Source organism: Puccinia triticina, chromosome 14A (assembly GCF_026914185.1).
Source record: "Puccinia triticina chromosome 14A, complete sequence".
Lineage (NCBI taxonomy): Eukaryota > Fungi > Basidiomycota > Pucciniomycetes > Pucciniales > Pucciniaceae > Puccinia > Puccinia triticina.
This window is the reverse complement of record NC_070571.1, coordinates 1,908,836-1,934,188: the sequence shown is the minus strand read 5'-3', so window position 1 is coordinate 1,934,188 and position 25,353 is coordinate 1,908,836. Positions and strand designations below refer to the sequence as shown.

Below are 25,353 nucleotides of genomic sequence, written 5' to 3'. Positions count from 1 at the left end.
TCTGCTGCCCGCCAAGTAATTTACCAAATGTTTAACACCTTTCCAGTGGGACACACCCGGTTTGGCTGCAAAACGCGCTAAATAGTTAACAGCAAAACAGATATCTGGTCTTGTACCTACCGCCAAATAACTGAAGGATCCAATCACCGACAGGTATTTCCCCGAGTCTGCAGCAACTCCTTCCGCATCTGTTGTAGCATTGAATCCCAGCGGCAGGGGAGTCGCCGCACTCGACACTCCATCCCAGTGTTCCGCCAGAATGCCCGACACAAGCTCTTGTTGCCACAGCTCAAAACCCTGACCAGATCGGCGGACATTGAGGCCCACAATCGAGTCGAGGCCGCGCGCCCATTTTATCTCCAGAATGTCTTTCAGATCGCCCTCTAGTCTCTTCAACAGCGCATCGTTGGAAGCCGTAACTACACCGTCGTCTACATGTAACCAAACAACGCCATGTTCATCCGGTGTGGTGGCCCCTCTCATGGCCAGCTATTCAGGAGCATCACCGCCGCCAGCAGGATCATCAAGACTCAAGTTTATTTTCACTTCCCAAGACTCAATTTCCACGCTGGGGTGGACAGAAATCCGTCATTGGGTCCCGCGACTCAATGAAAGTTGATTAGGTAATCCGTCATTGGGTCCCGCGACTCAATGAAAGTTGATTAGGTAATCCGTCATTGGGTCCCGCGACTCAATGAAAGTTGATTAGGTAATCCGTCATTGGGTCCCGCGACTCAATGAAAGTTGATTAGGTAATCCGACATTGGGTCTTGCGACTCAATGAAAGTTATGGTGCATGTCAGCCTTAGAGTCATCACAGCTGACCTAAAAGCTGCCTGTTCTACCTTTGTTACATATAAATTACTTTATATCTTTTTCATCTTAAGAGATATCCCTGTTTTGACTTCATATTCTGTTTCCTCATGCAATTTTAACCCTAGTTACAACTTACCAATTCATTGTAACTATACTCCTTCCCTGAGTTACTGAGTTGTAGCGCCCTTGCGCAGTTGTGACGTGTCAGCGCTACTAGGCGCGCCAAACCACATGTACATATGTAAATTACATAAGCAAACTGTGAAAATTTTCGTAGTCAGGATCCCCCTTGCCTGAGGCGGATCCACAGACTTCAGCACACCAGAACCACCACCCAGATAACTCCAGGATCACCACCAAAGAGCCTACTATACTCCCAGTATACCTACCGTCACAGGCGCCTAGGATATTGACAGTAAGTAACCTCTTTCACTGAACCTTGTTTATCTCAGAGGTACAACTCTGTGTCTTGCTGGATCTGCCTTTTCTTCTTGCTTTGCTTTCTCCTTGATCACAGGGCTGTCCCTCCATATCTATAGGCCTTTGCCTCCATCTTGATCACAGGGCTGTCCCTTCTTATCATCAGGCCTTTGCCTCAAAATCTAGGTTCAGGGCTGTCCCTCAGGTTTCCCATTAAGAAACTTGACTGTCCAGAGAGAAGTCTAAAAAACTGTGGCTGGATTAAGACTTATCTAATCCAGATACCCTCCTGAGAGGAAGCTGTAGCACTTCTTGCACAGATTAGCAGCACTCTTCTGAAGAGTAGCATTGCCAGTGGACGTGCATTCCCACTAGGATAACCTAGTACTTCTCTTCCTTCTTATCCTGCTTGGTTTCTCTCTCTCTTTCTCTTTTTCTATTATAGTTGTAATTTCTTTATCCCAAGAAATCCAACTATTGCCCCCCCATTTCTTGTGTCCTGCTGTCACTATAGAGACTCAGGCTCACAGTGCAGTCCCGACTCCCCAGGCCTCAAGATCTCTTCTCATCACATTTCCACCTTCAACTGGCTCCCCTATCTCTCCTTTTCCTTCTGTCCATTTTCCCATCTCCCTTCCTTCTCAGTTCCCCATGCCTCTTCAGCTTTCTTGGTCCTAACACAGCGCCTGATGTGGGTTTATTTCCTTGTTTGTTTCTGATTTCTTTCTCTTCTGTTTGTTCTGCCTGTCTTGAGTGTTTTCTGTTTTCTCTTTCCTCTTTTTATTTTCCTCCCTCTGGTTCTTTTCTTCCTGACTCATCACGCTGTGTTTTCCTTAATTTTCCCTTGTGTTGTTTCCTTTCTTCTTTTTTATCTTGTTTGTTGTGAGTGTGTGCGCGTGTAGCGCGCGGAGGATGTGATGAAATGTATGTGACATGTCTCCCGGAGTCCAAGTTCAGCTCGAACTTGGATGATGGGTGGCCATGGCATTCTGATCCCCGGAATACGGACCATCACTGAGCTTATAGATCCTATCTTCAGAGTTTCAACTTACGGGCTCCGCCCGCCGATCATCCTTCATCAGAGTTTTCCGGATCTTTTTCCTTCCTCTTCCTTAAGATCACATCTCCCTTCCCCTCAAACAAAACAACCGCCGCCGAGGATCCAAACCCCCGGCGAACTTCTCAAAACCACCCAAAACCCAATAGCTATCCCTGATCCCCCCCATTTTCAGCGCTCATCACCACGGACCACCCAGCCACGAGGGCAGCCTAAACAGCACCCATCCCCTCACACGACTGCCTCCGCTTGTACGGACAGGAGTCTCTCACCGGATGCCGAAGGATATAAAGGCTGTTATCGTATTGGGAAGGGGAGTATCCAAATTTGTCCAACACGTTCTTCAGGTGGATCCACCAGCACCGCGCTGCTTGACGTGTCCCATAGAGTGCTTTCTTGAGGAGTAGCGCCTGCCCCGGCGGTGTCTCCATCCCTTCAGGTGGTTTCACCCACACCTCCTCATCGATCGGAGAATTGAGGTACGCGGCTACAAAATCAAAGCTATGTACCGGCCAATCATATGCCGCCGCAACCACCAGCAGGAGCCTCAGTGACACAAACGTAGCAGTTGGCGCGAAAGTCGCGTAAAGTCCTCGCCTTCCACCTGAGTAAAGCCTTTCGCGACGTATCGCGCTTTGAAACGTACCCCCGACTCATCCACCGCTGGCTTCGTCGCAAAAACCCATCGCCCACCAAGCGCCTTCTTGTTGTCGGGTTTCAGCTTGAGTACCCAGACACGCATTCGCTCCAGGTTTGTCAGCTCAATGGCAATAGCCTTGGACCATGCTTCCTTGTCCGGTGAGTTCATCGCCTGCTTGAACGTCTTTGGCACCGAGATCGCATAGAAACCGCAGAGATTAACAATTTGGTCGACAATCAGTTCTTGATTTGTAAACTCTATCTCTTGCGAAAAATCTCCCAGCTGTAGGAGGTTCATAATGTAGGCCACTGATAGTTTCGGTTTGGATTGTACAGGGTCTACCGGCGCGCTTTCTTCATGATTTTCTGCTTTCTTAATCACTGGGACGTCCCTCAAATCAGCAGGAAAACGAACCATCGCCAACGCCACGAATTTCTTGATTGACGGCACCCAGAATAGCCAGCCTTTTGATTGTTCAAGGTGAGCAATAACGTGTCCTTTCAGCGCCCTTTCGTCGAGTTTCTTCCTCTTTTCCGCCGGAATATGCACATAGCCCACACTTCCGAACACCCTGAAACCATCATACTGCGGTTTCTTATTGAACATCGCCTCATAAGGCGTCACTTTCCCGCTAGCTTTATTTGGTAGTCTGTTCAGGACATAGGCGGCCCAGAGAAACGCGTAGCTCCAGAAGCTCTTTTGAAGCGGGCTGTCAATCAAAATTGTCCGCCCGGCATCCGCAAGTGTCCGATTAAATCGCTCTATCACCCCGTTCTGGTAATGGTGATACAGAAGAGCTTTTTCAGCTGCAATGCCTTGTTCGCGTAAGAAGTCGTGTAGCGTTTTGTTGGCAAACTCGCCGCCGTTGTCACTGCGCAGCGTCCCTAAACGTTTACCCGTCACTTGCTCCAGTCTCTTGATTGTGTCAATGATGTGTTGATTCGCCTCTGCCTTCTTCTTCAACACTTTCACAAACGCGTATCCGGTGGCAACATCCCTCATTGTGAGTAGATATTTCGCTCCTTCGACCGAGTCTTCCTGGAATGGCCCCATGAGGTCAACCGCCATGACGTCCAACCTATTAACAGTCCTTAGGGAAGAAGCTAGGGGATTAATCTGGGTGCTCTTGCTGATCGCACATACTGGGCAATGAATCTTTCCCAGCGGGAGGTCAGTAGGCAGTCCACTCCCGAGATCATCTTTGATGATCTTCCTGATGTGTCTGAGACTGGCATGGCCAAAAGCACGATGATAGAAAAGAAGCTTCAATTCATCCTTGGTCAGCGACTCAGGTTTCCACTGATAGTCAGTCGCATGGCACAGAGGTTCACGGAAGAGCTCATCTTCCTTTGCATTTTCTGTTTTAGAAATCAGGGCAGAAATGTCATTGCAGACAGGATTTGACGTAACAACATTATGCACAGATGTTGGCATGTTCGATGCGTAAGAGGCACGTGGCAGTGAAAAGGTTGACTCTGGAACAGAAGAAGAGGTTGGAAAAGGAATAGGACTGGGAAGAGGGGAAACAGAACTCGGAGTAGAAACAGTCAAAAACAGAACGCAACAATCGGATGCAGTCATCTCCCTCGTGCTATCCGATTGGATCATCGGATATGGCATGCACCACCTGTTCTTATTTGGCTCAAAAGCACAATCAAACAGTTTTTCGCCGGTTTGTCGCGAAACGCTGAAAGTGTCTGTGGCATTGTCATAGGTGACAAGCGCATTAGCTTTCCTGAGCGCTGCCATTGATATGAGTGTGGTCTTAGCGTGCTCACAGTACAAAACCTGTCGAAGTACTATCACCCGGCCATCCGGGGCTTGGAACTTTAGACACCCCACTCCTGTGATCTCGGAGCCGCTTCCAGTTGTAGCTACCGATACACCAATGGGTTTTGGGAGAGGACGGAAATCATGAAGGAGGAATTTAGAACCGGTGAAACCATGAGAGGCTCCGGTATCAAAAACAGCAACCTCACTTACTAGATCTTCCCCAAGCGCCATCGAGTGGAAGTCTAGGTCATCTAGATCATCCGGCAGCTCATTCACTACCACGATGTGGGCCAAAACCCCCCCATTCGCGCTTGATGCCGCCACCGGAGGGTGTTGGACCGGCCTTGCTGACGCGCGACTTGATTGCTGGTATTGCGGCCGGTAGTGGTCGGCCAAGTTTCGAGAGTGTTCTTGGTTCTTCGAGGGGGGGTTCGGACTTCGCCTGAAATTTGTCCGCGGAAATCTGTTGCTGTCCATGGCGAAGCCACTCGGGAGGTATCCGTATATGGTCCCCATGATCGTCCCAATAGGTCGTCCGGTTCTGCCCCCCACCTGTCCTGACATCGATTGATCGGGACAATTTTTTGCGTAGTGCCCTTCGCCCCCGCATTGCCAGCATTTGTGTGCTGTCAAAGCATAGAAATCTAGGGCGTCCACCCACTCCGATGGGTCGATGTTGGTCAAGAAGGCTGACACATCAAAAGTGTCGTCGGATGCGGACAAGAGTAGGGTGGTTGGTGGTTGATTGGAGGCGAATGGGGGGCTTGCGTTCGCCGCCGACTCCATTGCTTGCTTGTGTTGATCCTTGCAGATGTCTAGTGCCATCATTATGGCGTCAAAAGACGGACATCTGCCCTTCTTGTCGTCCTGGACGAGGTGTTCAACGCGTAATTCGAAAGCAGTCCTGTAGGGGGCGCCCGAATCCATGACTGCAGCCTGAAGCACAAAACCCATGAACGCATCAATGCTGAATTCGACATTTACAGCCATCCATTCAGCGTGTAGATCCCGTAAGGTGCTCGCGATCCCAGCGTTGTGGCCTTCAGGGTCGACTTTGAACGACCTGAACTTGTGAAAGATATTCATTTGCGCCGCTCTCGACGCCGTCTTGAACTTCGCGAAAAGGGCCTTGTACATAGCATAACAAGTCGGCAATCTTTGCATCTCTGCAACCAGGGATTGATCAATGGTTGCTATGAGAATCGCCCGGCCAATTTTTTCGTACATCGAATTGTCGCACTCCTCGAAAAAGAACCTTGGATCTGTCAGATTAGCCCAAGCTACCTCCGCAAGGTTTCTATACCAATCTCCGAAGTTTGATCCGTCGGCTTTGAGGTGATTGACCACTCAGAACTGTGAACTGGCTGTTTGAATGGCCGTACCAACCAGTTTGTTTTGCTTGAGATGAAATTCCGCTACCTCAAAATCACGGATCTGCTTGGCCAATATCTCATCGTCGGACGGCTGCGTAGGAACCACGGCATGGACAGGTCGTGAACTTTGAGCTGAAGGGAGTCTCGGGTCCATGTGGGGCGGGGCGGCTCTGTCATCAGCGGCTCGTGGGTTTACGGTCTTCTTGGTGGGGCCCTTGCCTTTCAGTGTACTTGGCCCTGCTGTGGCGTCAGGACTGGGAGGTAGTTGTTCGAAGTTGGAGTGGAGGAGAGCAATGTCTTCGGCTAGTCGATTTCGGTGTTCAGTATCGTCAATCTGCCAATTCAAAGTACCGAGGGATTTTGAGGTTGATGGGTTCATCGTAAGAAAGGATATTTGAGGGAAGAAAGGGGTTGTGTAACGGGAACTTGTGTGTTGTCGGGTGAAAGTTGAGTCGGAAGAAAGGAAAAGAAAAAAAATGCGAGATAGGATTTGGGTGTTGATATGTGGGAAGTAGGGAAAGGAAAAAGAAGGTTCTTCGGGTGAAGATTGAGTTGGGAAATATGAATAGGGGATATACGGGAAGTAGAGAGATAACTGAGGTTTGTCGAGTGGAGTTTGAGTTGAGAGGTCAAGAAAGGGAAAAAAGAAAGAAAAAAAAAATCCAGTTGAGAGTCCGCTGTCGTCGAGTCCACCGGAAACCCAGTAGATGATCAATCTGATACTCAAATCTTACTTACAGCGGGCAAGACTGGGCCACAGTCTTGTGTTCAAAAAGATGGCTAGTCTTTCTAGCTGTCAGCAATATCCAAGCTTCAGACCTAACACCCAAAGAGAAACTCGGCTGTTGGAGAGATAAGGATAATATGGCTGACCTCCCGACAAATGATGAGTGAGCCGGATAGACAAGATTATTAATCTTGACGGTCGGGTTTAGCGAAGTAGGGAAAGACCGGTAAGTTGAAAGATGACCGAGTTGTTTAGACTCGGTTACTTTTGATAAATGGTTAATAGATCAAAAACAAATTAATAAGAGCGTCAAGGGCTCATAACCTGTAGTGGCACAGGTGGGTGAAGTGACACTATGGTAATGAAAATGACAATCTCTCCAACCCGGATGTCAGTCCGGGATGGACAAGATACCGCGACTGCGGCGAGGCTCAGGATGCGTAGCCCTCCAGGCTACAACACAGTTATGGTATTCAAAATTGCATAAGATTTTTTTACATAAAATCATAAACTGCAATTTTGGCTGGGAGATGTCACTTTAAGTTTTATGCATGCTGACATCTCCCAGCCAAAATTGGTTTTATGATTTTATGTAAATAGTGACATATGCAATTTTGAATACCATAAGTATATGCTAAGTTGTGGGTGTATAGATTAGAAGCACACTGCATAGAGAGATGCTAATAACTATCTTGACAACAGTCAATGTGTTAGGTTAATGTGCATTTGATTACATAAATATTTGTGATATTTTCCTCATTGGCAGCTGGTACATACATAAGGATCAGCATCTTCATCATGCATTTGGTGTCAATAGTTTTGCCTACCACCCAAACCCGGATTCTAGGCTCTATGCAAGGGGGTGACAGCGCTCCAGTGCCTCCTCACCTGCCGAGGGTTATATATCCTGCTTGGCAAGGCCAGATGCCCGCAGCAGCGAGGGACTTGGTTAGATCCCACCACGTCTTTGACAGCGCAGTCTGACTTAACTAAGCCTCCCGGGACTGGGGGTGCAGAGCACCCCGATGCAAAGCATCTCCCATTCCCATGTGAGTCAGCGAGCTGAAGTACACGGGATAGCTGAGCATCTCAGCTTCAATGTAGTGTCACTTTTGTGATATCTACACTTGAAGGAGAGTGTTGCCCTTGCTCAGCAGTCAAGGTGGATGGATGATGGAGTTCTGTATTTAAATTGAGTCCAAATGGATCTTCTCGGAATTTGCATACACACTTCTGGCCAAACACAAAAAAATCACAAACTTAAAAGGGGGATGGAAGGAGTTTGTGAAGGGGGAAAAAGTGGTGATTGACACCAAAAGAAAGAGAAAAATCAGGCCTTTAATCTGGCACCACAGGCAATAGGAATACACAAGGAGAAGACCCCTGAAAGGGGAGCGGGAAAAAACTCCCACCAAAACACTGAAAGCTCTCAAGCCAAATTCTTGGCTTTACCTGCAAGTCCCTCCTTCGGAGGTCGCGCTTCGCGCGAGGGCGCTTTGCGCCAGCCCAGGCTGTACCAGGGCCCTCTGAAGCGAGGGACTTGTGATAAGTCAGGCGCAGTTCGGCCGCCGTCAATCCATTCCGACCACGGATTCGAGCGGTGGTGTGTGTAGAGAAAAGCACTCAAGTTTTGGGGCTTTGACCAGAGAAGGTCTGTGCGTGCCAGCACAGGGTCCTCTCTCTATCCTTACAGACGAGGGACACCCGTCGAGATAGATAGAATCGTACCCTTTTCTCCCGTAATCGCATCCTCGTCTAACAAATGTACACAACAGAAGGAGAGACATCCCACTGAACATGGTCGACGGCCATCCCACTCGGTAATCAGCCAGGGCTGAAGCGGCTGCCTCGGCCGGCGTTCCACGGTGTCCTCTTTGGGGCAAGCGCTGGTCTTGGCGGGACGACGCTCGGAGGGTGCCGGGCGGGTCGATGCCGTCATTTTCTCCTCGCCCCCTAATCGCAGGGTCCATGATAACCATCTACAGAGCCCGTTTCACTCTGTTTATCCGCTTTTTTTTTCCCGTTTATGATGGTGGTGTTGTGATGGCCCAGGAATCCTGTTACGGCTTGCCGGGTCCTGTTGACATAGGCCTTGGGCCTGGCTTAAATATTGACCCCCCTGATATATATATTCCGCCAAGGCAGAGGGTCTCTGTCGTCCGCCGCCTGGCCCATCGGCCAAGCCACGTTGCCCAAGGCCACGCTGCCCACGTTCTGATCGTGCTCGGCCAGCCTGGTTGGCTTCCACCCAGGCGGTCTTGACAAGCAGCGCCTGTTTTGACGGTATAAATAGACAGGTTCCGAGGCCTCCCACCGCATTCTCCATCCTCTCTCACCATCCGAAAAGCTCCTCCACCTTGTCCAACTTGTATAAAATAAGTCTTCTCAGTAGTAGCGTGTGTGTATATCATCAACAGCTCTCGTCCCAATCCGCCTTCGACTACCAATCTCCTTCGCCTCCCATTCCCGAGTTTTCTTGAGAAAAAAAAAATGGCTTTCTTACGCGGCTTGATGTCGGTTCTGATGGTGAGCATCTGGGTGGGCATGGCGCTTGGCGCGGCGACGAATGGCGGGGCGACGACCGGGCTGGATGCGACGAAGAAGGCCGGGGGAGCGGACACGGGCAGTCTGGCTGCCAGCTTGGCCGCCTATCCAGGCGAGCTCTCCGGCAAGTGTAACGATGCGATCATCTCCATGGGCGCCGATGTGGATGATTGTGCCGCGCTCACCCCCATGGTGATGATCCGTATGGCCCAGACGAAGTTCTCTGAGCCTATCAAGGTCAGTAGTTCTATCGCCACATCTTTCGAGCTCTTCTTTCTGCTTGGAACCCTGATTACTGACAATCGTTGATGTACGGCACTAGACATGGCTGAAGGCCCTGTGTAAAGCTACGCCTTGTACTAAAGCGGCCCTTACCGCCGCCAATGATAAATTCAAAGCCGGCTGTGGTGCCGAGCTGAAAAGTAATTCGATGGACGCTAAGGCTCTCCTATCTTTGCTCAACGGCCATGAAGCTCTAAAGTTTGTCGATGCCCGTGTCTTCTCTCTGTTTCATTCATCCATGCATCTTCCATCTATCGACAAAAAAAACTCATTCTGGGCACATTTCTATTTCAGGGCCGACGCTTGCCCAAACATAGAGAAATTGAACTTCTGCGAGTCTTCCCTCGAGGGACATTTCAAGCAGACATCCGCCGCCGACCGACCATTCTTTTCAGTTCCCAAGGTGAGCAGTTGATGATGAAAAAAATCATCGGATCGAAAAACATAAAAATCGTAGCAATCTCTGACACTCGGTATAATTTTTTTAAATCTAGGCGGCTTATTGTATTGAATGTGTTAAAAACAACCCAATATCAGACAAGAAGAAGATGTGTGATGGGAAAAACGGCAGCGACTTCAAGCCGGTCGCCGGGCTCGTCAAGCCCATCGTGGTCGCACTTCCAGGGACTACCAAGTCCACCAAGGCTCCCCCAGCTGGTGGCAAACCAGCCGGCCCACCCGCCAAATCAACCCCCCCACCAAAATAGTCCATGTCATCCTCCCGACATGTGTATATAAATATTTGCTTCTTCGCAGTATCTTGTCCACAACTAGCTGGCCCTGTGTGTATATTCCCTTTGTGACATGAAACTTTACTTGAGTCCATTTTTGCCGATGTCCGATCGATCTCCTAGAAGAGTGCCAGCTACAGCTTTGCAAGCTCATTTCTTGTATGATGTACCTCATGGGCAGGAGGAGCTCTTTGTGCATCCAGGCCGTCCCTTCCTGCGCTTTGCTCCACCTGAGTCAGCCATGCCGATCGGGAACTAGAGCTTGGGGGAGTGGCCTCGGCGAAGGGGGGAGGGGGTTTGAAAGGGAGCAGGTCACGGGCACCAAACGTGGCTTGTGTTCTGCTTCCTCTTATCATGTTTTCCTTTTGTTTTAGCCTGTGGGACTCAGCTCTGGTCACTGCAGTGCAGTGCATCCGGCTGGCCTTCCCTCCGAGTGCCCGCTTCAAGCCATAGTCTACGGCGCCCGTTCTGATGAAAGCATCCAGGGAACAGCAGGCTGCCCCAGAGCGTGAACGCTCGTGACACGGCGCAGGAGGGATTTATTTTAGGTTTGCGGATACATACTCGGCTGTACGATTTTTCCCGATAACAGATTGGGGGCTTCGAATGAAGTCATTTGACTTGCCCGGCGAGTGCGCCCGGCGTCGACTGGGCCGATGCTCGGTGTACTCTTCCTCGCACACGTCGCAGCTGCTTCCGAAACCCAGCGACAGGAGGCGAGGATGGAGTGTCTGAGCAGAAGCCTGTGATCACTGCTGGTGTCCAGTGCTCAGCCGATCAGCCTCAGTCGCTCAGCCTCAGCCAGCCCTCAGTTATTAATCAGTCCGGCCATCAAGCTGCACCCTTATCTTCCCTTATAAATAAATACCATCCCAATCCAAGCCCACAGCCCCCGACACCCACCCACTCTGCTTTGGTCCTCCGACTTCCTCATCTCTTCCTATCCATCATCACTGGTGATCGTGGATATTTTCCTTCCTCAACTACCTAGAAACAACAACAACCGGAAATGGCAGACGCTTATCGGGTCTTGAACGTTCCGTCCACCGCGTCTTCCGCCGAAATAAGGGCCGCTTATCTCGAGCTGGTTGAGTTACCCCTCCCTCCATCCACATCCAAAAGCCCTCCAACAATCGCTCCAACGCAACACCAATGATCAGACCCCCCCCCAAAAACAATGCATCCTTCCCCAACACGTTGACGTCGTGCAGTCCAGAGAACTGACACCAGACGATTGCATCATCCACAGGCATGTCAGCACCATCCCTGCAAGCTCTCCGACCGCCCCGAAGCCAGCACCGTCGGCTCCGGCGCGCCCCACACCCAGTTCCGCGCGGCCGCTGAAGCCTATGCGCTGATCGGAGACGGTAAGTCCCCCGGAACCAGCCCAGCAGCCCCACACAGAGACCACATGATTGCTGAGCTCGACCATCTCCCGGACCATCTGTAGACGCACGGCGCCAGCTGTACGATCTGGTCCGCTCATCGGAGTACCGACGGAGCGCGGCCCTCCCGCCGCCGCTGCCGACGACCCCGGGCCGCTCCCGGGCGCGCTCCGAGCTGACGATCGACCTGCGCGCCGGGCTGCCGGCCGAGCTGCGCGCCTTGCTGGTCGACGTGAACCCCGTCAAGCTGTTCAACCGGGTCGTCTGCCAGATCGACCAGGAGCGACGGGCCCAGCAGACGCACGTCCCTCCGGCCGCGGCCACCAAGCCTGCTGCCGGCCCTCAGCCCAGACCCCGCCGCTCTCCGGCCTCCCGCTTCCCAGACGAAAGCCCGTTCGCACGTCCCGGCCACAACCGCAAGGCTTCCGTCAGCGGGCCGGCCCGAGAAGACGGCACGACGGCTAGCACGGGTTCTGCCAGTACCAGCAAACCGCCGGCCTGGAATGGCGCCTTGAAGACCGGCATCCTGCGCGACGAGAGCAAGAGTCAATTCCGGGGGAGTCCGGGCAGCATCGGGGAGCTCCTAAGCCGGGACCACGCGCCGGCGGCATACCACCCCTCCTCCTCCTCGGAGCACTACAGCAGCAGGGAGCCGGGCGGGCTGCGCAGCCGGGGCCATTCCACAAGCTCCTCCTCCTACCTCTCCGCCAGCCACAGCACGGGGCCAAGCTCCCAACGGAACACCCGCAGCCGCCGCGTCTCCTTCTCCAACGACGTCATCGAGTCCGAGCAGCTCAAGCAGGCCCGCGAAGCCGTCAAGTCCTTCAAGTCCGACGCCGCCCGGGCCGGGCCCTGCAAGCCGCTCCCCGCCCCTCCCTCCTCCTCCTCCGCCTCCTCCTCCTCCTCCTCATCCTCCTCAGCCGCAGCAGCCCGCGGCCTAGTGGTCTCCTCCAAGCTCGGCGCGAGGAAGCCGGACGAGTTCTTCCTGGACAAGTCCCTCTACAGCGACCCCTGCTCGCCCATGGCCTCGATGATCCCGCAGGACATCCTGATCAAGCCGCTCGCCATCGGCGCCCCGCGCGACCCCCGTCCCCCGCCGTCCTATGCCGCCGGCCTGCCCTGCTCGCCCCACGCCGTCGTCGGCAGGAACATCCTCCGCGGCCCACACCCCCTCGACCGCGAGATCCCCCGCGCCGAGCTCTTCTCCGCTAGCTCCGCCCCCACCGGCTTCTTGGCCAGGTACCGCGCCGAACTTCTTCCGCTCCCTCCCTCCCTCCACCCCCACCATCCCCACCTCCTCCACTCCTCACACCTCAGCACAAACCATGCGGACCTCGCCTTTGCTTGGGCCGATCCTTCCTCCCATAAGTTCCACCCCCGCTCCATCAACAACAGCTCCCGCGATCCCAATTGATCCTCTGGGCTTTGCCTTCCACCCTCCATCAACTCTTAATCATGCTTTGTTTCCTTTCTTACTCTTCTTTAATGGTTTTTTTAGAGTTCACTCAGCCAATTCTTATCAGTCCACGCCAAGCGTTCTGTGCTCTTATCTTTATTACCTCGTGTGCCCATGCATACACATCAGTTAAACCAGGATACACTCACATACACGGATATCATTAGTCCCCCTTTCATTATAGAAAAACAGAAGCCTACCGTGTAGTTGTCTTCATTACCCAAACACCAGCAGTTGTTATGCCATTGTTGTATTTGTGTATGTACGTATAGGGCAGACATGGTGCAGAGCACCATCACCCGCGTTTCGGGTAGAAGCCCAGCCTCGAATGCAGCGACGTTTCGAGTCTTACAGCAGTACAGAATTTCCATAACTCAGTTGCTCCAATCTTTCTATCCACACCAGTGAATGTCACTATAAACAGTCGAAGAGGAAGCGTTCAAGAAGAAAGAGTATTCGGAGTGGTTAACAGCCCAGACAGGTGGGCCTTCAGGCTGGCGATAAACCCCAACTGGACCCGCAAGTCCCCCGCGCGACTCTTGCGAGTCCCGGACCCGGAGCCCGGATCCGGGTTCTCAGCGGTCCGTGGATCCAGAAGGCCATGTGTACTCGACTGACCACCGTCCCGAGTGACCGGATCCGCATTCTCGTGCGGATTATTCGCATCCCGCGCCGCCCGACTGAGCCCGAGATCCTGGTCCAGATGCGCATGCATGTCCCGTCCCCGATCGGGCTCGGCTCCAGAGCCTGAGCCAGAGGGAGGCGGCGCGGAAGAGGAAGAGGGGGCGAGATGGAAGGCGTTGCGGGTGAGCGTGGACTCGAGGTGGCTGAGAAGGATGCTCGAGTCGAGGTCGAACAGGCGCGTGGTGGTGGTGTTCGTCTCTTGTGGGCCTTCCGATCCCCGCAGCCCATCGGCTGCTCGACCAACGACGAGGTCACCTTGGTGTTCTCCTCCGTTTGAGATACCATGATGAGTCGCTGGTGTGTGGTGAGAAGACTGGTCGGCTGGCTGGCCACTTTGGGCAGGCCGAGTGGCCGATACTTGGGACGCGTGTGCGGGCAGCGGCTGGTCGGGCAGGTTGAGCGCCAAGCCGAGCAGCCGGTCCAAGTGCTGTTTCTCGGCGAGTCCGAAGTCCGTCTGGGGGGTATCAACAGGCATGAAAGGCGCCGAGTTTGGCTGATAGAGGGGAGGGACGAGTGAGGAGGACGAGTTGTTAGGGGAGAGATAGAAGGGGAGAGAGTACTCCAGACGGCCGAGTACGTGGATCATTTCTTGGACGGACAGTGGGACTAGAGACGGAGCGGGTACGGAGGGCGAAGAGGATTGCTGGAGGTGAACAGGAAGCTGATTCTGGAGATCGGCGGACGACAGGAGGCCGTTGGGGGTCTCCGGCTGGGTCTTGTCGTCCACTGCTACCGCCCCGACACTCGGCGGAGACGACACCGACTTGGAAGCGGGCTTCCGTTTCGGGCGCGGCTTGATCGCCCGTCTGGTGTTTGTTTTGCTGAGCTCCTTGGACGTCGTATTAGACTCGATCGACGTCAGGGAAGAGGGATCAAAAACAGGCACGCCGTCGTCGGCTCCATTTGGCTCATGATTCTCTTCCCGTTTCCGATACCGAGCTTCTTCCAAGAGCTGGCTTGCAAGGAACTTGGACTCTTGGACAAGTTCTTCATCGGTCAGCTCTGTCGACGTGCCAGACGCTTGACTATCCTCTACTACTTGCGGGACTTGCGGGTAGTTCAGATCGAGATGGGATTCGAGTTCCAGGAATTCCTCGATACTCAGCTGGGAAGATTCGGGTAGCTTGAGGTCTCTTTGGAGTTGGATGAGAGCAGATTGGGTGGCCATCAGGGATTTCTCCATGTCAAGGTCGGAGGCAAACTGAGAGGAATGGATCTGGTCGAGGGCGGTGGTGAAGCCATCATCTAAACGGGGCGAGATGATGCCAGAATGGCCGAAGCAGTTGCGGATTGTCGTGGGGGTGACTTGGTCCCATGCGGAGTGGGCACATTCGAGCGCCAGTCGTTGCTCGTGTTTCTTTGGTGCCCAAACTTGGCCGATCTCTTGCTGGCTCAGCTCCATGTGGCTCTCGAGCAGATTCCGGCGGTAGTTTGACTTGAAGGTGCGGATGATGCCCGCCAGGAGCGGCTGGACATATCTGAGCGTCGACTCAGGCAGTGGAAGCAAGGCCGTGCTCGCAATCGATTCCAGCTCACAGAGATGGCCTCGCGTGTTGTCGAACATCAGGAACACCTTCCGCTCTTGGCGCTGCATCTCTCGATCGAACTTTCTGATCCACTCGGAAAAAATCGGCGACGAGCTCCGGCCCCGGGCTGAGTATCGATACCAGTATGGCTTCTCCCCCTGCGGGGCCTGGAAGGTGTCTGGCTCGAGAGTGCGCCCGATGACCAGTGGGGTTCGTTTGTCACTCCCATCGGCATTTGTGCATAGCAAGTAAGTAAGTCGGAGTCTTTGGGATGGATCAACATCTAACGAGCCTGTCAGGGCACCAAGACTTGGGTTTAGGAGATAAGTTAGTTAAAATCAAACAGGAGATAATGAGAATAAGCTCACTTGCAGAACAACTCGACTTCGCCAAGAGTGTAGATATCCTGTAGGGCATATGAGTTAGTGAGGTTTCTCAATTTCTCCCGGACCGAGTCGAGGCTAGTGTCTAGGCCTAAGTGTGCTGGATGGGGAGGGGGGAGCTGATAACTCTTGATGTTATTCCTGGCCTTGAACCTGAGCAGCCATCCGTTTGAGACCTTGAGTAAGTTCTCGGGGATCTGGTAGAGTTTCATAAACGACTTTGTGCGTTCCTTGAGGAGCTCATCCGGGGGTAGACAGTTTCGCGCCCTGGCTTCGATGTAGTATCGCAGGAGGGTTTCTTCGATCTGTGGGAAGTCGCCGGTTCGTTGGCGCTTACTGGAAGATCCTTTATCCAGAAGATATTCACGAAGCTCCTCCTCTTCCTTGAGCCATCTACTGAGCTGACTCTGGGTGAGGCCGAACCTCTTCGCGGTCTGTTTCTGGGTCGACTTGGTCTTGTTATGGTGGTCGATCACCTGTAGCTTGTGTGCGACGGTGGTCGAGTTCCTCTTCTTGCTAGCCGTACTCTGTGACGGTGGTGACGGTTGGTGATTGTCTTGATTCTCGAGCTGTTCGATCAGATAGTTGAGTGGATTAGGGTCGGTGACTCCGATCGAGTGCTGCTCGTCTGCTATCGGCAGATTGGGATTGGTGTCGATCGAGACAGGGTTCCCAGTCTGGGGCCGTGTGCAGCGTTCTGTTGTTTCTACCAGCAGATGTGAGTTTTTTTTTTTTTTTCTTTGGCTGCTTGTTTTTGGGATGTGAGATTACTGACCGACAACGAGGGTGAGGATTCTCTTGAGATGGGGTTCGAGGATCTGCTGGTCGAGTGAGTCTTGCCAGGCATGGTGAGTTCTGACTGTTTGGAGGTAGCTGGTGAGTGCCTGTATTCCGTGTGGGCCTCGTCTGATGTTCTGGTAGGCTCGTTCCTGCTGTCCTTCGGGGAAGAGGCTGCTGAGGATGAGCTGGAGGTGCTCGGCCAGTCTGTCTGTCTGCGGGGGCAGCTGGTTTGTCGAGTGGCTGAGTGTGAGTGCTACGATGTCGTTTTCTGTTGCCGTGGGTACGGAGTCGTCCAGACAGTGGATGGTCAGCTGGAGTTGGTCGAGGAGCTCGTCGATGCTGGTCCGTTGTTTTCGTGGTTCTGGTTGTGTTTGCTGGTCCATCGGGGCTGGGAGCTGGCTGGCTGGGGCTGGCGGTGGTGGTGGCCTCGGGAGGAAAGTGGATATGTTAATAGCAGGAGGGCGCCTGTCACTGCCCTGTCACAGGCTCAACAACAAAACTACATATTACATAATTACTTCCATCACCAAACCTTGGGGAATTTTTCTTTTTTTTTTTCATTGTGCGTAAGGATATCAAGGGTGGATATTTAGATAAAGAACAAAAAAATCACGGTGCAGTATGACAAATGATCCACTCAACATAGCCATTCTTATCAGATTGAGAACCATTTAAATGGGTAGACTCCCAAGGGCATGGTCCCGGGATGATTGAGCTTAACCGGAGACATGGTGGCCTCAAGGCAATTGACATCGGCCCTAGACATCGGGCATCACCCGCGACAACAGGGCATGGAGCGTGAGCGCAGCCGCGGCGGCCCAAAGCAAGCCTAGTCTGGGGCGTCGGAAGGCGCGCAAGGTGTCGGTCCTAGTCGAAGTACGTAAATAGCTCAAATGAATCTGCTGGAGATCGGGGTCAAGCTGGACAATGAGATGCTTGGATGTCGACGATCGATGGGGGGCATCGGCGGGCATGTTCGTTGCTTGGTGCAGAGCCGTGCGCATCCCGAGTTTGGTTTGGCATTTTGCGCTTCGGGAGTGCTCCGGCGGCAGCGGCTGGAATGGCCAGCCGGAGCGGGCATCGCGCCTCGGCCTCGCACTCCGCCGGACCACCACGCCACTTTGAGAGGCATCCTCGGCTCGGCCCTCGGGTCTGAACCGGGCGCCGCGTGAGGTGCTATTTTGGTGCATAACGACCATCGTGGCGAGGGAGGCCAACTGGGCCGAGCAGGCCTCTCTAGAGCGGTCCCATTCGCCGCGCCGGGCAGCCTGTGCCCGTGGGTGGGGTGGGACGAAGAATGCTCGAGTGTCGCGCGTTATATTTGCCGGTACTTAGGGGCTCATCTCCCCTTACACAACCCATCATCATGGCCTCTTCATCACCCACCCTCGAAGCTATCCTCAATGGCACCTCCCATGATCCCAAGTCCAATCCCTTCCTCAGTCTCATGCGCGGCCTGGATAGGAGGCAGAACCCACCCGTAGACGCATCACAAGCCAGAGAACTGCTCGTATCCATCGCCACTTACATCATCATCTTCCTGGTATGTGTCACCATCATCTGTCTGCCCTATCTTCAGGGCGCCGGTGGTCACAGGAGACGACATTGGATCATTAAGCGTCAATACCTCGATGGGCGTAAGCTCTCTTTCCGCTTTATATACTTTTTTCCCTTCACTGTCTTATTTATCCAACTCCTCGCGGCCTACACAAAAACTGACGATTCACATTCTTTTTGCGCGTTTTCTCTGATGATTTGTCATGTTCTCGAAAACAACAGATTCACAGCCTTACTGGATTCCTAACAGGTAAGGAAAACCCCATTAATGAATGATATTTGCTTTTAAGCAAAACTGATGTGTTATTTTTGCACGTTGCTTGAACCAAAACTAAAAGTGGCTTGATTGTTGCGGGATGCCATCTGGTTGGGAGCACCTTTTTCCTCGTCTTCCTAGGACTTCGCTACCACGATTTCAAGTCAGGCTATGTAGCCGATGCGTTCTATGGTTCAGCGTGGTCAGTGCTCTTTCTACTCCAACAGATGTATCAGAAAGTACTTCTTCATGTGTGGTCATAATCTTGACGTCCACCTCTGTTTTCTTTTTTTGCCTTTGATAAAAACTCACAGGCTGGAATTGCGATGGGTAAGAAGACTCGTTTTTTCAACCAAACAAATCAGAAGTCGCACTCAACAATGTCTCTTCAACTTGCACTCTTAGTATCCTAGTTATTGGTCATTCTTCACGCAAGCATGGAGTACTTGGTTTGTTCGGTGGGTACACTTTTCTTTTCTGCTAATAATTAAAGAAGAATTCCAAATGTGCTGAGTTCGACGTTTCAATCACAGAGCCTCCGAGGCATCACTCAAGGGGAAAAAGAATGGGATCCACCCGTTGGTCTTTAATGCCAACCTGATAGTATTCCCGACGACCGCTTTAATCTCAGCACTGGTTCTGATTTCGGCACAGGTAGCCTCGATGAGTGCGCAGGTCGACAGCTACAAGACCCTTATTGCCTCACTTCACCAGCTCAGTCTTCACTGGCAACAAGGCCAGAATACCCTTGGCAGCCCCCAGTTCCGTACCGCATCAGCTCAATTCACCGAGTACAGCATCAAGTCTTCATATATGCTCGCTAGGTTCAGGGACACTGGATTGTTCTGGAGTTTCATGGCTATACCCACGCTCATCGTGAGTAGAACTTAACAATACAAATCTGCGATAAAACCTGCTAATTTTCGTTTTGGTTGTTTGAATAGTTCTACGTCTTTGGGATCTCCACTCTACTCAGAGTCATGTACAAACGTTTCCATGCGGTCAAGAGTCAATCGGACCAGGAGAGCACGATCAGTTCGACCGGTTCATTCGTCAAACGCTTGTTGAAAAACCATAACCAGAACAAGTCGAGCAAGCTTCGGACCAGCTTCAGTGATTATTCCTAGCTTCCAGTCCCTACAAGATTTTCCAAATTCCTCTTGACGAAATTTCTTCTTTCTGTGTGTAGTCTACTTGGGGGTCCATTATGTGATGATGACACTTACGCTGGTTTACCACATTTTTGTCGGCTTGATCTTTTATTTATCGGGCGAGGCGGCAATGGTCAATTCAGTTTTCTTTTTCCTCATCTTCTTTTCGGGTTTTGTGTGTGTGAAAATCAAGACTGACTGGCTAGTGATGATCGTAGCAAGCCATGGTTGGAATTGTTCATGTTATTGGCTAACTCAGGCTCGTATTTCTTACTAGGCGCACTGATCGTCCAACTGGTAAGAATTTGTTCCCTCCTCTGCCCATTCTTGAAATGGTGTATGTGTAGCATAGCACTGACAGTGAAACTGACGCCGGCTTCTTTCTTGTTGCTCTTGTTGTCCCTCAACAGCTTCGAATTATTTCCGAGGGTAGGGATCAAGCCAGTGGGAGCACGAGTAGTAGCAAGAGCGAGAAAAATACGGATTACGAGCTCAGCCTCTCGGAGTCCAAGAATTGCCATCCGGATATCCAGCTAATGACGTGACCAATTTCAAAAGCTGAAAAACATAACCCTGGCCTTCCATAATTATCACCCAGTCTGTATTCTCGAGCCCAGGAGGTACGAGAGAGAGAGTCAACCAAGTACAGTTAATTTATCTGTCTGTTTTATCCCTCCCAACGGAGTCACTCCTTCTAGCAAATCCCGCAAAATTTAACCCTAATATTTCGTTCGAAGAAATGCTTCTATTAATTGCCTTGCTTCCCCCTAGATTTTTTTTTCTTTCTAATTACTCGGTTCCTCAATGAGGGTAACACCTCGTTTTGAAGTTCTTCTAATTATTATGTGGGCATTTTGGATTTGTTTATGTGTTTTTTTTCAATATGTTGGGGACATTTCTTTTGAAATATTATCCCACAAATTGAAAAACCCACCTCAGTTGGCCTCATCAATCAGCATCTATGTATACCCTCCACATCAGCCAAGAGTCATGCTACAGCTAGACCATCGATGAATCGAGGCCCACCTTGGAGTTTTACCATGGGGAAGGATTTCAAATCTGAGCGCATCAACTTGCATGATTATTTTACTTCTGTGAATCGTTATCAGCACCTGTTGTATCACTTGTTAAGCGCCAAAATTCAGACATGAGGTCGAATGACGTTGAAAGTAGGCTCAAAGAGATCATTTAATAAGATTGAAAGTTTTTTTTTGGCAAACAGCAGCTCCTTCATCAGACTGACTAAAAATCTTCGGTTCAATGGACCGGCAAAATCTAGGTTATCATACATTCATCTCCCTCAAACCCACAAACATTCACTCAATCACAATCCAGAAAAAAAACATTGGAATACAACAAATTCAATCAAAATAGACAAGTGCTTCGGATCTAGATATACATGGACAAAGGGCAGCAAGTAAGATCACAAGGTAGTATGTAGATACACAATTCTTAGAAAGGACTTTGGACAAGATTCAAGTCGAACACTTTATTTTCCAGCCGGCTTTGTTCATGCTTGAACCGTTCGCTGATTCCAGTAGCAGAAGAGGCACAGCTTGGCCGAGCTACAAACCCTAACTGAATACCTTGTCCGTCTACACAAAATGAAACAAAGTGAGAATCTTATGGATGCACGCTGCAGTGACTGCCCCCCCTAAAGAGAAACATGAGTACTGACCTGCGGTCCCAGAGAGGGATGAATCTTGACTTGAATCGCTTGGCGGAGCTTGGTCAGCGCTGAGAAACGAACCCGCGTTTCCCATTTTGCTTAAAACTTCTCTTATTCGATGAGCCACGAAATTCAAAGCTCCCGCATTTTGTGGCTCTTCCTGGGCCCTTTACACGCGTGAAAAATGGAGCGAATGTATTGATACCGATTATCAGCAAGTACGGTGAGGTCGGCCTGATAGGAAAGCAGAAGGAATGTGTAGGCTTACCAAATGACAGATTTAACTGATGAATAACTTCTGATCACTTGGTGTAAAGATCGATACGGAAATGGGGTCAATTCCTAGAAGAAGTGTTTCAATATCATTCCCATGTCAATCAAAAGGCCAGAAGTTTATGGAAACAATCATTTTCCAAGATTGAACGCACTTCAACCCTAACCAAAGCAACCTTTGAATCGAGATCCAAGGCGTGTCTCTTTTTCACTAGATCATAGTAAACTTTTCCGCTGCATAAAACGAGTCTTTCAACGCTATCTTTGGATGCATTTTTTTGCAAGAGAGGATCGTCTAGAACTTCTTTCCAAGACGTGCCGGGGCCTAATTCATTCAAAAGACTGAAAGTCTCTCGAGCTCTAAGCATCGTTTTCGGCGTGCAAATTACCAATCCTTTCGGGCTCTTCGTTCTTGCCGTTTTCATCTGCCTTCTCAAGAGGTGAAAGTATTGGGCAGGTGTTGTCGCATTACAAACCGAGATATTTTCGCCCTCGAATCCAACTTGAGTAGATCGGTCTCCGAACAACCACGGCTCGTTGGCGGCCTGCAAGAACCTTTCGATTCGACAGGATGAGTGTTCCGGTCCAGCCCCGTCCAATCCGTGAGGAAGGAGTAATACTAAGCCACTTTGAAATGTAGGCCATTTGAATTGACCAGAAACAAGGAAGTGATCAACAATCACTTGGGCCGTGTTGACAAAGTCGCCAAATTGAGCTTCCCAGAGGACTAAACAGGTTCTGGATGTCATGTAGGAAAATCCCAGTTCAAAGCCCATGACCGAGTATTCACTCAAGGGGCTGTTGACGATCTCTAGCTTGCCTCTACCGGGATCTTGAGCTGCTAACTGGTTTAGCGGCACAACTGTTCGGCCTTCGACATCCTGGTCTGTCAAGAGGGCATGTCGCTGAGAGAATGTGCCTCGACCGCTATCTTGTCCCGACAATCTTATGTCGAAGCCGTCCTCCAATAAAGTACCAAACGCCAACGCTTCAGCGGTTGAAAAATCAATTGTTGGCTTGGGAGCTTCGGGATTGTTCTCGAGGGCCTGGAGACGTTTCTGAATATGCATCTTTTGTAGCCTTGGATGGACGTTCTGTGCAGCAAGTTGATCGTTAATGTTGCCCTTTGAAAGCGACATTTCTCGCAAAATACTTACGAAGTCTTTTGGAGTGGTTACTGAGGCGCGCCCAGCTTCTTGAAGACGTGCGAGGCTCACGCCAGTTTCAGCGTCCTGGCTGATATGTCTTGCTTTATGAGGAGGGCACGGTCGATTCCCAACCATGTTTTCCAAGTGCATCAAGCTCGTCTTCCCGGCATTCTTATTTCCAAGAGGGCTTTGCTGAACATCGAGAGCTTGAGAAAATTCCTGATCAACGGTGGATTTGATTTTGGATAGAGTTTGAACATCAAACACTTTGCTGTCCAGAAGCTCTTTTTCGTAGCGCGTGGGAACACTCGGAAGCGAATCAATCTTTCGGTACATGTGTGGACTTGTATAGGTCGGCTGCAAATGTCAAGCACGGTATGTACGATCTCAGTAAGTAAAGTTGCAACAACAGTCCTCGTGAAGGGTGGAACTCGCTGACCTCGTCAAGTCTAGTCATACGGCAAAACACAGAGGCAAAACGATGTCAAATCGACTATTCCGAATGTCGCCTGAAATACGCCCAGTGGGACATGAGAAATACATGACCTACTCGTTATGGCCCCATCTTCTGTAAACTACCAAGTCGATGAGCACATCCTTTCGGAATTGACTTCCCCCAACAGACATTTTATATAGGTTAGCGTAAAGAAGATAACCTTCGAGAGATTTGAGGGATAGACGCACTTTCTAAAGGCGAACGCCAATGATAGAGCCCTCGAAACATCCTCTGGATACTCCCCATTTACGTGGATAATGGGCGCGCTGATAGACTTACCTATGTCGGTTGCATAGAATGATGTCCGACCTTCCGTCGCGGGAGTGGTGTATCCCAGCTGAAGATCAGATAAATAAACCACAGGATCAATTGTGGGTCCTGCGAAATCCGACTCTATAGGAGCTACCGACTTGGTTGTTCAGAACTAGCCTCACGCTTCCTCCAACAGTAAAATGTGGAAGAGTACCTAAGAAAATAAACAGAAAGTGTATCCTCAGAAACTATTTTTTGTTTTGGAGGCGCAACATGTTGAGATAAGAGAATCAACTCACTGAGATTTAGAGTTTCAGCCACCACCCCTTGCCCCCCAAATGCGGCGTCCCCGTGGATTTGAACGCTCAAGACCTCGTCACCAATCCGCTTTTCATTGACTGGCAACGATTCGAGGTACGGCCCTACCCCGTCCAGCATGTTGAGTGCCCGAGCAACACCCAAACCCACGGGAGAAACAGCCTCTAAATGTGATGGGTTGGGTAATACGTGAACATTGACAGGTTTGCCATCGGGGCAGCCCCGAGATCGCAAGGATGTTGTGGTCGTCAGATGTGAAAGGACATCACCCGTGTACGCCGGAGTATCACGGAGCAGATCTTCTGAAATTTCTGCCTTGCCTTTGAGCTGAGCAGCCAAGTAGTGAAAGCAGCATTCTCAGCTATCCTCCAGATATCGAAACTTGACGATAAAACTTCGGTCAGACACTCTAAGAATGAAATAGCCACCTTCTTCAGCAATATATCAAGATCCAAGGATAGCAGTTGAGTCAAGAAATTCAAGCGACCCCGATGGGGCATTGCGCTGTACAAAAGAAAAAAACCCTCTGTCCGTTAACTAAGGGAAATGCAAAAAACAAATTGGACCATGTCTACTCACACAATCACATCCTTGACCCCATGAGCGCTACATTCTTCGAAGATTCGGTCCAATGCCACCAGCATACTCTCCCCCCCTTCAAGACCATAACGCTTGACATTGGGGAACTTGGTACCTAGAAACTTATCAAAAGCTTCCGACCGATAAAGAAGTTGCCAGTAATGAAGTTTACAGTCCTCCCCGATCGACATATCGTGTACTTTGGACTCCAGTGTGTCAGACAGCCATTCTCTTTCGGATTTGTTCTGTGATTTGGAAATTTTAGTCAGAGCTAGTTTCTCCAACTTCGTTGAAATAAATGAACAGCTTACCGGCAAGTGCATGTATTCGTAAGCAATTCGGCCACAGTAGACCTGCTGGAGTCGATCGATAATCTCTCCCAAAGTCCGCTGAACTCCGCCTGGAGTCCTGGTGCCCATGCCAACGACCCCGTCCACCGACCAGAGCTTAGTCTCATCTCCCAACTCATCTATCATTTCACTCGGAAGTTCATTGGCTATGTGATTTGAGTGTAACCTGTCTTTCAAAAACGACGGAGAAACTCCAAATCCATATCTTCTGGGATCCAACGCCGGCACTGACGGTCGGGGGGTCAGGGACAGTGGATCTAAACTTGCGGATCGATGGGCATGGCGCTGGTCAACATTATCAGCTATGGATTGAACTATTTGAGTAAGAATCGAGAGTAAGGGCCATGTGCTCACTCGATAGGAGTCTACCAGCCTGACTAACGACGCTTGAGAAGCTCGGTTTAAAAGTTGCTCAGGCGTAAAATCTGGCAACTGAAAAGATTCAGGACGCTGATAGCCTGTGTGGGGTGGACATGCAAACTGTTCAATTAGTTGTCTCCACTTCTAGGGCCGATCTGCCGCCCAACAAAGACGTACCCCAGACTGGCGGATCGCCTGCGGGACCTTGCTGAAAAGCTCGGGTGAAGAGACGAAAGCGTTTTTCGAAGGAAAGCCTGGGCCGACCCCTCAGTTGCAAGGACATGGTCCAATGGTGGAAGGACGATAACCAGATAAGAATGGGAAGTGGAAAGGGGTACAAGGTTCTGCTTCGAGTTGGATAACTATA

General features: G+C 50.9%; 6 protein-coding genes across 6 annotated transcripts; 3 read left to right on the top strand and 3 right to left on the bottom strand.

Annotated features, from left to right (window-relative positions):
- Positions 1-9,296: 9,296 nt before the first annotated feature.
- Positions 9,297-10,339, top strand: PtA15_14A165 (uncharacterized protein; the record flags this gene model as incomplete). The annotated part of the gene is made up of 4 exons (XM_053162853.1): positions 9,297-9,587; positions 9,673-9,830; positions 9,927-10,035; positions 10,127-10,339. The coding sequence occupies 4 exons, from the start codon at positions 9,297-9,299 to the stop codon at positions 10,337-10,339; spliced, it is 771 nt and encodes a 256-aa protein (XP_053026838.1).
- Positions 10,340-11,372: 1,033 nt separating this feature from the next.
- On the top strand, positions 11,373-13,162 carry PtA15_14A164 (uncharacterized protein; the record flags this gene model as incomplete). The annotated part of the gene is made up of 3 exons (XM_053162852.1): positions 11,373-11,450; positions 11,613-11,730; positions 11,814-13,162. 3 exons carry the CDS (start codon positions 11,373-11,375, stop codon positions 13,160-13,162), a joined length of 1,545 nt encoding a protein of 514 aa, XP_053026837.1.
- A 481-nt stretch (positions 13,163-13,643) lies between these two features.
- Positions 13,644-16,960, bottom strand: PtA15_14A163 (uncharacterized protein; the record flags this gene model as incomplete). Its single annotated transcript, XM_053162851.1, has 3 exons — positions 13,644-15,723; positions 15,783-16,494; positions 16,573-16,960. The coding sequence occupies 3 exons, from the start codon at positions 16,958-16,960 to the stop codon at positions 13,644-13,646; spliced, it is 3,180 nt and encodes a 1,059-aa protein (XP_053026836.1).
- Positions 16,961-17,335: 375 nt separating this feature from the next.
- Positions 17,336-17,776, bottom strand: PtA15_14A162 (uncharacterized protein; the record flags this gene model as incomplete). Its single annotated transcript, XM_053162850.1, has 1 exon — positions 17,336-17,776. One exon carries the CDS (start codon positions 17,774-17,776, stop codon positions 17,336-17,338), a length of 441 nt encoding a protein of 146 aa, XP_053026835.1.
- Positions 17,777-17,943: 167 nt separating this feature from the next.
- PtA15_14A161 (uncharacterized protein) lies at positions 17,944-20,086 on the top strand (the record flags this gene model as incomplete). The annotated part of the gene is made up of 10 exons (XM_053162849.1): positions 17,944-18,214; positions 18,357-18,384; positions 18,473-18,619; positions 18,705-18,720; positions 18,796-18,848; positions 18,924-19,266; positions 19,335-19,503; positions 19,580-19,674; positions 19,764-19,838; positions 19,952-20,086. 10 exons carry the CDS (start codon positions 17,944-17,946, stop codon positions 20,084-20,086), a joined length of 1,332 nt encoding a protein of 443 aa, XP_053026834.1.
- A 907-nt stretch (positions 20,087-20,993) lies between these two features.
- PtA15_14A160 (uncharacterized protein) lies at positions 20,994-25,269 on the bottom strand (the record flags this gene model as incomplete). Its single annotated transcript, XM_053162848.1, has 15 exons — positions 20,994-21,136; positions 21,220-21,377; positions 21,479-21,552; positions 21,639-22,577; positions 22,641-22,988; positions 23,071-23,080; positions 23,182-23,241; positions 23,316-23,464; positions 23,538-23,593; positions 23,679-24,024; positions 24,126-24,201; positions 24,277-24,521; positions 24,588-24,911; positions 24,981-25,084; positions 25,164-25,269. The coding sequence occupies 15 exons, from the start codon at positions 25,267-25,269 to the stop codon at positions 20,994-20,996; spliced, it is 3,138 nt and encodes a 1,045-aa protein (XP_053026833.1).
- Between the last annotated feature and the right edge of the window lie 84 nt (positions 25,270-25,353).